This window comes from Mercenaria mercenaria, chromosome 4, assembly GCF_021730395.1.
Source record: "Mercenaria mercenaria strain notata chromosome 4, MADL_Memer_1, whole genome shotgun sequence".
In the NCBI taxonomy this organism is placed as follows: domain Eukaryota; kingdom Metazoa; phylum Mollusca; class Bivalvia; order Venerida; family Veneridae; genus Mercenaria; species Mercenaria mercenaria.
In genome coordinates this window covers 13,950,221-13,963,529 of record NC_069364.1, presented here as the reverse complement: position 1 = coordinate 13,963,529, position 13,309 = coordinate 13,950,221, and the positions used below count along the sequence as shown (strand labels likewise).

Sequence of the window (13,309 nt, the reverse complement as noted above, 5' to 3'; positions counted from 1 at the left end):
GATCAGGCAAATCACTAAATGTTTCAAACTAACAATCTTCAATTAATGATAATCAGCTCAAACTCCTATAGGCTGGAGATACTATACTTGACTGGTCTTTTTGTTGAAGTTCCCGTCAGACAATGTCTTTGAATCAACAACATACGAAATCCTATCGCATAGATGCTCAGCCTATGTCCTCTTAATTGAAGCTGTAACTTGATAAGATTGTCCTGACTCCTGGATGCTCAGCGCCTATATGCTATCTCATGTAGCATTCAACTACCATATAGATATAACCCCGATGCCTTGGCTGTACTTCGCCAATAACGCTGAACCTCGTCTATAAGCTGGAACTCTCCTACTATCTCAGTAGATTACCAAACACTATGTATCCGCCTCAGCTTTCCGATGCTCAGCCTATATTTGCTATCGTCTATAGCATTCAATTACCGTTTTGGTATAACTCCTATGCGCTGGCCCTATAGCTCAATTCTGCAACTCTTCTTTAGTCTATGAACTTCAAACGTCTTCTTTTTAATAATTTATCCGCCCTTACAGTGTTGTTGCAATAACTTCCTCATCAAGGTACAGGGATAAGTTATTAGTTGAATCCCCGATGTGTCTACATCAATCGCTGGATACAGAATGATCTCTCTGTCATCCATCTACCTATTTATACCTTAGCAGAAGTGAGCTTTGATTGGTGCTATTTATAGAACTTATTTCTGATTGGTCAAAATTCATACATAGTATTTTTACAACGAGTACTTGCTCTAACAAATATTTGGTTCCATTATACTATCGTATACAACATAATATGTGGTGCTGGGATCCAGCTATAAATGTGATTAACCCAAATCGTCCATAAATGACCCAAATCCCATTATTTACAGCAATCAACTATAGCTATAGCAATGATAGAATGAAAAAGGAGTCAAGCACTATCTGTGCTTGCTTGTATATATATATCAAATACATTAAATATACAAATTATTCTGACAACTATGTTGAAGAATTTGAATAAATTGCCACGTTTAAAGATGTGTGTTTTTCTTTATGATGAGACAGATATCAAAATTACTACATTCTACATTTTTTTCTAACACAAAATAGTCAAAATGTCCAGAATACAATGTCATTAATATGCTTTTGAATGTCACTAATCAATACTTTATATGTCTTTTAAAGAAATCTTTAATAAAACAACAAATTTTCTTGCATTACTGTCGAAAAAAAATTGATATTTGCACTAATAATAACAATTAAACGTCGTTTCACAAAATTGTGCAGTTTTCCTGAACATACGAGTCATTTGGTATGCACATTAGTATATATGATTATGAAATACAAAACAACCCTCATTGTTAACAAAATAACTACTCGTGTAGTTCAGCAGGCAAACCTTTATTTAATTTAATATGCAAATATGACATTTCCAATATGAAAAATGTTCCCTAATTACAAATTTATTGTTGACGCTTGGTTGACCTACATGACCACAAGCATATCTTCCGTAATTTTGTTATTGTGTAAACGCATTTAATATTTTGATCAAACTAATGTTTAATAATGTGTAAATCTTTCATTTGCACGGCTGTCAGCGTTTAAGATATAAAATGAAAGTACAGTCATGTTGTCGCGGAGTAAATGTTTACGTTTTGGTAATTTCAGTTGCGTTCAGCCGCATCACTGCTCTTCGGAGTTTTTTTCGAAATACGTCTAATGGCTTGTTCCTTGGCACATTTTTATTTTCAATTTGTTTTAGATCAGATGATAATTTGAAAAGCTAAAGGGAAAAAATATTGCTTAAAAATTCGAGCGTAATGAAATCTGTATCAGTTTGACCAAGTCTGTTCATAAGAGGTAACTATATCTAATGCTACATCATCACAAGTTCCGCGGAGTATTTCTACCATTCACCACATAGTTTACGCAACAGCAATGACGAAAACTGTTTTTTTATGACAGCTCATTCAGGATGTCTTATAAATGTTCATATAAATGTGATCAGCGAGATAGTGTCTAACCGCTCAACTCTTTACATAGTAGAGCACAGTTGTATTCCGCCATGGTGTTGCTACTGTCTCCGTGGTAACAAGCCAACAATTAAGTTTACTCAGATGCCCTCTTGATGAATGTTGAAAATAGTTGAATGCAATCATTCACAATGTCTATAAGGACGTATATTAATTAAAACGTCTACATTTCCATTTCACATTTGTACGTAAATTAATGTAAATGTTTTTTCAGATTGTGTCATGGTGAAGTTGTGACGTCATTCTACAGTCTTGTGAACTCGTGTTGCATCTGTGTTCCCTGCACGTATAAAGAGCTACGAGAAAGCAAACATTTTCCAAATTTAAAATCTCTCTCAGACGATGAAGCTGTGAATAATCCAAAATCAATACTAACTGAAGTTGGTAAAATCATTGCGAAAAACACTGCACCGCTGGAGTCTCTGCACGGGAAAAACGTGATAGAAATTGATCATATGATCAAACTTCAGGAAAGAGCCGATGACTTCAAATTTGAGGATGCAACAGTGAAAATAAAGAAAATGGTGAATGAACAGGAACAGCAATTGATCAAACATGCATCTTATGTGGTGCAAGATAAGGGGGGAGTTATCCACATGAAAAGTAAAAATTCCATAGAACAGAATACGAACGAAACTGTTGTATAGTACATTAGTAGATGTGCTAGGAAAAGGAGGGATAATCCATATCAAAAGTGATAATTCCATAAAACAAAATACGAACACATTTGATTGTGGTGTACTATTGAACAAATTGCATAATTTGTCCGGAGATCCAAACTGTCATAAAAGCTACCATATTGAATTATAACTCCACATGTTTGCACGTGCAGTGACTGACACACTAGGTCACTCTCTGGAAATCAGTTATAATTTTATGTCAGTTATAGTAATTGAGCATCTTGGCAACCTTCAGTACTACTGATCAATAGTGAACGATATTGAATTGCTGTACATGCATTTTGTTTTATTGCAGTTTTATATAGATATCCAATAATTTCTGTTACATCGCTTGCATCGCCATCGACTGCTTAAACGCCTGTTGATTGAACAAGTGCTCCAGTTAGCATTTTTATTAGTCCCCTACTGGTTGAAAACCAGTTTCGGGGACTATAGGAATGCGCTTTTCCGCCCGTCCGTCCGTCCGTCCGTCTGCAATTTCGTGTCCGGTCCATAACACACTTCGCAGTAAAATGTCAACATGGCATGAACAGGGTCTGTTTCGTGTCCGGTCCATAACTCTGTCATTCATTAAGGGATTTTAATATCACTTACCACAAATGTTCTCCATGATCAGACGACGTATCATGCGCAAATCCCGGACCCCTGGCTCATAGGTCAAGGTCACAATTGGAGGCCAAAGATCAACAGGGCTTTTTTTCTGTCCGGTCCATAACTCGGCCATCCATCAAGAGATTTTAATATTACTTGGCCCAAATGTACCTCATTATAAGACGATGTGTCATGCACAACTTTCAGACTCCTTGCTTAAAATTCAAGGTCACACTTGGCAGTCATATGTTAACATGGCATGAACAGGGTCTGTGTCGTGTCCGGTCCATAACTCTGCCATTCATTAAGGGATTTTAATATCACTTGGCACAAATGTTTCCCATTATGAGACGATGTGTCGTGCGCAAATCTCGGACCCTGGTTCATAGATCAAGGTCACAATTGGAGGTCAAAGGTCAACAGGGCTTTTTTCCTGTCCGATCCGTAACTCGGCTATCCATGAAGGGATTTTAATATTACTTGGCACAAATGTTTCCCATGATGAGACGACTTGTCATGCATAAAACCCGGACCCCTAGCTTAAAGGTCAAGGTCACAGTTGGAGGTCAAATGTTAGTAGGGTTTTTTTTCCTGTCCGGTCTATAACTCTGCCATCCATGAAGGGATTTTAATATTACTTGGCACAAATGTTTCCCATGATAAGACCCGGACAAAACCCGGACAAAACCCGGACCCCTAGCTCAAAGGTCAAGGTCACAATTGGAGGTCAAAGGTCAATAGGGTTTTTTCCCTGTCCGGTCCAGAACTCTGTCATCCATCAATGGATTTTAATATTATTTGGCATAACTGTTCCCCATGATGAGACGATGTGTCATGCGCATTACCCAGAACCCTGACTTAAAGTCAAGGTCACACTTGGAGATCAAAGATCAGTGGGATTTTTTCCTGTTCAGTCTATAACTTTGTCATGCAAAACAGGATTTAAATATCAGTTTGCACAAGTATTCCACTGGATGAGACAATGTGTTATGCGCAAAACCCGGGCCCTTAGCTGCAAGATCAAGGTCACACTTTAAAGTCAAAGGCCAAAAGGGCTTTTTTCCTGTCCAGTCTGTAACACAACAATCCTTAAAGGGATTTTAATATTACTTGGCACAAATGTTCACCACCATGAGATGGAGTGTCATGCCCAAGAACCAGGTCCCTAAGTCCAAGGTCAAGGTCACACTTCCGGAGCATTCCTTCTTCATGCATAGAGGGATTTTGATGTAACTTGGCACAAATGGTCACTACCATGAGACACCCTTGTTTTAGAATTACGTCCCTTTGTTGTTACTATAAATAAATTATTTTGTAACTTATTTATTACTGGCCATAGGGAAAAATCGGAACCACTTTTCTGTGGTACAACATGCATGTCACATCCAATTTTTAGGTGTTTTTTTTAAACTTTCTCTACCTGGTAAAGAGTTTCTTGTGGACTTATATTATATAGATTTTTTTAGGATTAATTTCCCTTTGTTGTTACTATAAATAACTTATATGATACCTTTTTTGATAATCGGCCAAAAATGCCATATGAAAACAACTTTAGGTTTTTATATATACAAATTTTAATCCATGTTTTATTATAACATATTGTATATATAGTACACTATTGTTTATACATCATTGATAGATATCAGTTCATTATGTTATACTGCAGTAGAGAAAATTAGGTGCCTTCCAGTAGGGGACTTTGTATTGCATGGCAATACTTCATTCACTTGTTTCATTTCAATTTAAGTCGTTTTAAACAGATTTTTTCCAGAATTTCGAACATTGCAAGGAAAATAATATAACTCTAGTAATTCGACGTCATATCATTTTGATACGCTAATATTATGTATTAAGCAAATTGGTTGGTTTATTTTCAATTTCCAGGTTAATGTCTGTTATTGTAGTCAACATGTAGAAAGTTTTGTTGCATTACAGAAAGTTATTTGAGCCGCATCATGAGAAAACAAACACAGTGGCTTTGCGACTAGCATGGATCCAGACCAGCCTGGGCATCCGCGCAGTCTGGTCAGGATCCATGCTATTCGCTTTAAAAGCCTATAGCAATTACAGAAACCGTTAGCGAACAGCATGGATCCTGATCAGACTGCGCGGATGCGCAGGCTGGTCTGGATTCATACTGGTCGCAAACGCACTATGTTGGTTTTCTCATGGCGCGGCTCATTTCTGTTTAGTTTATACTAATTTGTATTAGCTTGCTTGTGATGAAAGCTTGCAGCTTGAAGCTTCTTGTAAGTGGAGACTTTTAAATGTTATCGTTCTAAATTACACAGCAGAAAGTAAGTTTTTAGACGACAGATAACTAACGCCACCTATCAAAGGAACTCTTTGTCCTTAAAAAGTTACTGAGAGACGTTACACATTGTCTTGCGCACACAGTGAAATCAAATTAACGTTAAAACAGACAATGGAGACGTTTCTACTATAAGGTTAATGACTCGCTCTTCAAAAAGAAACGACACGTAGCTATGCATGACGACCCTGTAAAGCTTGACATTTTAGAGTTAATGTCATGACATCTTCTGACAGCATCTGTTTCACACTCAAGATGTTCAGTGTTTATATTTATGCAAATCAAGTAGGTGTTTTTAAATTTGCTCTTAATATATTAATTCTGTCTTATGTTTATTTTTAAGTTGTTTCATATAAGATCTGATTTTGTGTTTAAGTATCAATGTGTCACTGCCAGAAAACATATAGTTTTATATAACAATAGACTTCCATACCAGAACATAATTGAGCCGTGCCATGGGAAAACCAACATAGTGGGTGTGCGACCAGCATGGATCCAGACCAGCCTGCGCATCCGCGCGGTCTGGTCAGGCTCCATGCTGTTCGCTTTTAAAGCCTATTGGAATTGGAGAAACTGTTAGCGAACAGCATGGATCCTGACCAGACTGCGCGGATGCGCAGGCTGGTCTGGATCCATGCTGGTCGCACACCCACTATGTTGGTTTTCCCATGGCACGGCTCATATGTATGTAAGTGAAGTTTATTGAAATACAAATAGTTTCGTAAACTTGCCCCTATTGAAAAATTCAGTGTACTCTAATTCCTTATTTAGTATATTAATTTGCGGTGCAATTCATGGCAGATGTTGACCGGGCCACCCTTTGAGCCCAATACACACATACGGTTTCATTTCAATGTATTTGCTAAGTTTGGAAGTTTCTTATTTTTGTTGGTCATTCACGAACTACATTTTTGTATGACCTCTTCTGTGTGTCCATGCCATGTGATTTTTTATGACTGCGATCTCTTCGTTTTTTTACACCAAGGTCAATTATTCGTAACTACTCTTCTGGTCATTCACATGCATTTACATACATATATACTCATAGCATAAAGTACACACTGGGAAGTAGGCATTTGTATTTGCCAAATTACTTCAACAACACATAAGTTTAATGAAAATGAATACAATGTTAGAATGGTAGAAAGTCAACAATATTCAGCTGACAATATTGTTAACAAAATGATATCGTTTGGAAACAATTGGAACGTCACAAAAGAGCAATTTCTACAAAGCAGGTACATTTTATTTTGTGGAACCTACGAATAGCGAGAAGTAAGCGACGGATACAAGATCAAAGAAGTAGAAGTGAATATGACATGATCTTACCTGACTACAGTTCAACCAAAAACAAAAGTAGATTCTGTTCTATTCTATTTTACCGACAGAGGTATATCGTAGATTCCTTTTGGAGAAGGAGCGGATGTTGGTTGAACCCTCCACTTCTAGATAAAAATTTAAAATAATGTTTTGTCTCAAACCTTTGTTTATCTAGAATTGTGTTCAGTTTTTTAATAACCGGGGAACCATATATCACTTAGATGTAGATGATACTTATTGTTTTGCAATGCTTTAAATAGACAAATAAAATGCTTGTGTTCTTGTTCTCGAAATATAGAGATTTTAAGTGCTGTACTCTGGTGCTAAGAGTGTGTACACATTTTTGTTATTGACATACATTTAAGATATCATAAATGCAACGCCACCTAAAGCGTTGGACCATAGAACATGGTTTTAAGTTGTGCTTTGTTTTGTTATTTTTTTAAATATTAGGTTGAATATTTGTTGATTTTTGTTTTATTTTACTAAGAATTTACATTATGCTTGGCTACACTTTATATTTATTTTTTGATCTGCTAGTTACTATTTGAATGATCTTCATTTGAGGAAAAGGTTGTCTCACAGAAATGGACTTTCATACTGTCGGCACTGTTAAGAAGAATTTATGATGTTTTTGAAAACAAATATACTCAGCTGAGCTTATATGTTGTTATTGTTGTTTCATTTGCGTTTACAGGTATTTTCTTAAACAGGTACGTGAGCTGATCTATTCAGATTTTGTTATTTACTTTACCTAAGAGTGTTTTTTCATCCTATAATATATTGCTGAATGCATGACGAGATCAAGGAAAAGTGTCCTAATTGTACAATGTCTTATTCTAAAGCGCTTCGACGAGCTTCAAAGATTTACACTTCTATTTCAACCGCGCTTAAGATGTTACATTTGTAATAATCAAGTTTTAATGATAAAATGAGGATGTATGAACACTTCACTAAACGATAAATTTCGGTTTAAATTTCAATGGAAGATACACAAATAAGATAACATTACAGCTACAAAAAGCTACGTAAACACAACTTTATAATAAGCTGAAAACCGCAGTGCAGTATCGTATGTCTTTACTTGTTTATCTTAAACGTAGACAGAACTATCAAAATACTGTTTTAATTGTCTCTTTAAAGAGATAAGATAGAATTTAAAGATAATATACAAATTTGTCAGAAAAACTTACATTTACAGGTTGTTTACTCAAACTGGTACTGTATCCAGCAGTGCTGGAGATGTAACGCGCTCGACTAGGAACAAGTTTCCGTTTTAGGTGTCCAGATGTTTTCGAAGACATTGATCTTCTAAGGAACAACTGACAGCTGAAACAATCGATTAAGCTGTTGACGCTGAAGTCATTTCCTCTTAAAAAAAATTGTTATAATTTCATGCATTCTAGTGCCGTAATTTCTTGTGTCTGAATTATTCAACCATGCTGGAAAAGGAAACTAGCGAAATTATGTTAATTTACCATGCTTTCTTTTGTATAATAAAGTTAGTTTGCATATACTGGACCTCCTGTCAGGGAAGGTATATAATCTGGCTGTTTTGCGCAGCCGGGAGTGTGCCTGATATCGCCGGAAGTGTGCCAGATATCGAAATCAGACACACCATCTCTCACGAACACTGATATCGGCCTCACGCTGCTTCTCAGTGCAAATTTGTTACTGTATTTAGTAACATATGCAATAATGTATCTGAAGTAAAGTTTCAAGGGGACTGTTACATGCAAACCAATGTGATAGAACAATATAATATCATGCAAAGATGTACCAATTTTCATATAAAGGAATCTCTCGGAGTAAGGACAAGTGTTAGAAAAGTTGTTCTGTAACAGCCAAATCGCTCCAGACACAACATCGGTAAAAATATTTCAGAATTTATTCCTCCATTTAGGAAAATTAAACTGTCTACAGATATGAAACAAAGTTTTAAGCATTTTTATAGCGGGTTCATTACTTTCTTAGAATTGAGGAATTAGTGATTTAAGCCAAACGTAACAATTAACTAAAAAGGATGACACAAGCAGCTGTGGTCCTAGACTGAATTAATCTGTAACAAACGTTTGGATGGACATGACGTCAGTGTCATCATACAGTGATGACGTTCCCGCGCATTACACGAAACATTAAGGCCGTGCAACATAAGTTAATCTTATTTACGATAAAACAGTAGAGTTTTTGTTGGATTTAGCGTCGCACCGACACAGTTATATATCATATGGCGCCTTTCCAGCTCTGATGGTGAGGAAAACCCCAGGTGCCCCTCCGTGCATTATATCATTACGAGCGGACAACTGGGTAGAACCACCGACCTCCTAAGCCAGCTGGATGGCTTCCTCACATGAAGAATTCAACATCCCGAGTGCTCACATTGTGATGGGCAAGTAATTTGAAGTCCACGACCTTAACCACTCTTCCACATAGGCCCCTAAACAGTAGAGTGAAACATATGAAAAAAAAAGGTTATAAAACAGGGCTGGCGTGCCGTAATACGATATTGGCATACTCAACCGGTATGCCAATATCACCTTATGGCACACCAGCCCTGCATAATAACCTCTAATTATTTTAAGTGGAACAAAAATGGCTCTGTTGCAAGTAATCGTAGACAAAATGTTTAATATAAGATAACACGGACTGACAAATATACGACCTATGTGATTACAATTTACGAGTATTTTATTTGAATTGCACGACTGTGCAAAATAAACATGATAATGTCTTTTTACTTCTTGACTCAAGTGCAGTGTATTGTTTGATCTCTGCAATAGAATGCCACAACAAGCCTCTGTTTGTATTAGTAAATCAAATAATTTTGAGAACCAACATTTTTTAAAAGCTTAGGTTTGCCAGCTTACGGTCACATTACCTTTCAAATGTTTGCAATTGCTATCAAACTTCCATTAGTTTTTGTCATGTCGTACTGTGGTCATTTGTTAATTGTCATTTATTTCGTTTGTTCAAAAGAATTTTGAGTTTGTGGCTACTTATTCAAATGTAAGTAGATAATTGAAGAACGTTAAGGTACATGTTAATATTTTATTAGTCTCATATATACACGCAGAGTTTGACATGAACCAAACCAGTGAAAGTTAAAGTACAATATATGAACATAAATTATTATGCTGTGTCATTATTTCAACAATATTTTTTAAAGATGTTGGCTCTCAAAATATTCTGATTTACTATTGTAAAATCAAGACATTGAAAATGTAGAGTTAATGATCTGCGCATTCAAATTTGATCTGTAGATTTTATCTGAATTTTATCTGCGTCAAATATGTAGTCATTAAAAGGTAATTGAACTAAATAAAAACTGAAAAAGAGAAACATGTTTTCTTAAAGATAATGTCGATATAGGAAATATGTGCAATTGAATTGTTACATTGTGAACAGAGATGATAAGTTATAAACTGGTCATGAATGGTGAAATCGGTTGATAATAAACCAATTTAATGAGCAATGATATTGAATATTATTGCTCAGTTCAAGTCAATTGACAGTAGCCGTAAATTAATCATGCAAAACTTTTCAGAGAAGATTATTTTAATTTTAACATCAGTTGTTTACAAACTGGTTGACTTTGTCGTTGTTGTTGTTATTTTATTTCCCTAGTACAAAATCGATGTATTGACAGTCGATAGGGAAGTGTTTAAAGCAAACGAAACAAGAGTTTATCATAATCTGTAAACTTATATGCACCTTCTTAACCGCTCACAATACACGGATATTATAAGCAAGTCAGTATACGCGTTTGCTACACTATCATCAGAGTATTATAAGGGTAACAAATTTTAAAGCTTTCTTTTACAACACTGCCAGCATTAAGGACATTTGACATTTGAACATTTGAATACAACGGAAGAATAAAATGCAATAGATTTTGTTAAACTCATATGCTTTTCTTATGTATCAAGTTATGAATTTATAAAAGCATTGCACTGGCTGTCTACAATAAAACTAAATATCTGCAAACTGCAGAAAATAATTAAAGCTCCAGATCTTTCAAGTAAGTGGTTGCTAGTTTATTACTATTATCATTGGCAGTAAAATGTTGTACAGATAGTCTTACTGAAATATTTTGAATGATCGTCTGTGGCTGATTAACCATGTCATTCGTGGTAATGTCCGATCAACGTTTATGAAAATTGCAGAATATCAATTAAATCTGCGACGCAACAAAGCAATACAGTAGCGCACTCGACTTGACTGTTCTTGCGATGAAATATGCATCATCCCTCCGGCGCTTTAGGGCCAGCTTTATAGAAAAGGAAACTAAATGATCCTAAAGGACCAGAAAATATACTGCACTACAAACGTTTAGTTAAAGTAGCAATAGTTAAGACGGCGTACACTGCATGCAAAAGCAAAATATCATACATGTCTTAAATTCTCCTATTAAAATGCTTATATCCTTTTACAAAAACATCACATTAGAAAGAGAATGTATTTCTTTGTAAAACATTGTGCTATTGACACTAACAAAATCTAGTAAGTATTGTGTAAGGGTATTAGAAGCAGCTATATCTTTCTATTACAGTTTCTAATTATGGCGAGCTTACATTGCCATGTATGACTCTGGCTGTGTTTCCTGTGCTCAATGCTTCCAGGGAGTCTTCTATAACCTTCTTTGCCTATGTTAAATAACCTGTTAACATTTCATGCGTTTCCATTCATACCAGAAAATAAAACTTTAGTATGCGATAATTTTGGACAGTGTAAAAATCCTATGTGACCTTTATTATGATTTATGTCTTTCGGAACGGACTGTGTTTTTTCTCATTTTCATTATTCTTTATCATGTGAATCATTTGACATCACCAACAGTCATGATGTTGGCAATGGCAACAGCTAAATATTTCTATATTAATTACATAAGAAAGCTTACAAAATCATGACGAGCGTACATGCAAACACGTTTAAAATAGAATATCATAAAGTACATCTAGGTGGGTTTAGTAAGCACGAAGCGTGAAAGAGATTATTTAGATATCAATCAATAGCAATTTGCCTTAAATAGGCTTTGATTGTTCATACACAAATAACTAGATACATATCTAATGGCGGTTGTTAATTTATCTTGTCTAGTCAAAAATACGACATTCATGGCCTATTCCATTAACGTCGTTACTTTTATGAAATTAATCCGACCAGACACGGAACATCGAAAGTTTGCTTGTAAATGAGAATGTCTTCCAAACGTAGATGTTACGATGTTATGTAACTGTATTTGTCCTTGTCTGTTATTGATTTCAGAGAGCTGAGATTCAAAAATATATATGTACGCGCCTGAGTAGTTACAATGCATAAGAATTCAAATAGCAACCACATGAATGAACAATCATACTTGTCGATGTTGCCAATGTCGTGTTTTTAGTATTTCTCTTTGAAAGTCGTAGATTTCTGTTACAAACGTGATCATCTGTTTTTCATGTATACTGTTGAAACACTTTGCCAATAAATTGAAATAAATATGACAGTAAATGAGGAAGATTAAGATGTTTTCCAATTGTCTCACTTGAACCTGCATTGAAACATTTGTTTTGTTATTGTTATAATAAATAGATATCATACAATAACATTTAGATTGAAACTAAGGAAGGCATACTTTTATTACATTTTTCAATGAAAATATATCAGTGAAATTGGTGAAAATGTCTCACATGTTGCGCCGATCAAATGATTAACATTTAGTAAGAAAAACACTGAAAAAACATGCAATGAAATTGTTTGTTCAACATGCACTATCTTCCACTCCTGGACATTCGATCTTATGTTTTTTACTCATGACTAAGACGTACGAAAACATACTGAATCTAGTATATTGCATCTAGTATCCGCTCAGTGATAGTTATGTTGTTACACCGAAATAAAAGGTAAACTCAATTTAGCAAAGAAAACATAAAAAGCAACTCAATTTTGTCTCAAACAACTGAAATGTAAACTACTGACCCTAAAAAGCAAACATAAATGATATCGATAAACCTAAAATAGAACAAACTTTATATAAAAACTGTGCATGATGTAATAATACGGTTTCAATTTATATAATTAAAGGTTATTAGCTTTGTATCGGGAAAATGCACGAGTTCTTCAGCGGAAATATTGCGCGACTTTAGGAGCGCAAAATTCTTCCGCTGAAGAACGAGTGCATATTTCCCGATGCAAAGATAATAACCTTTTTATTACATACGCATCTACACGTATAAATATAATGTACATATCATAAATATGTTCAACAGTCTGAATAGGATTGACAATACTGAACTAATTAGAAAAAAACAGTGCAACAACACACACCGAATTTCGTCACGCACCCGATATGAAATTCAGGCGTCACTTTATGGAATAATAAAAAATAAAATAACGGGGAATAGAAA

The 13,309-nt window shown here is 35.2% G+C and overlaps 1 protein-coding gene across 6 annotated transcripts in view; it reads left to right on the top strand.

The window, feature by feature from the left end:
• The window catches only part of LOC123551048 (uncharacterized), a 100,562-nt gene extending 92,979 nt beyond the window's left edge, over positions 1-7,583 (top strand). For all 6 annotated transcript variants that reach the window (XM_045339686.2, XM_045339690.2, XM_045339688.2 and 3 more), the window contains exon 3: positions 2,233-7,583. In XM_045339686.2, the coding sequence (XP_045195621.2) occupies positions 2,233-2,665 (433 nt within the window). In that variant the 3' untranslated portion in view covers positions 2,666-7,583. The remainder of the gene's footprint in view (positions 1-2,232) is intronic.
• The last annotated feature ends 5,726 nt before the right edge of the window (positions 7,584-13,309 follow it).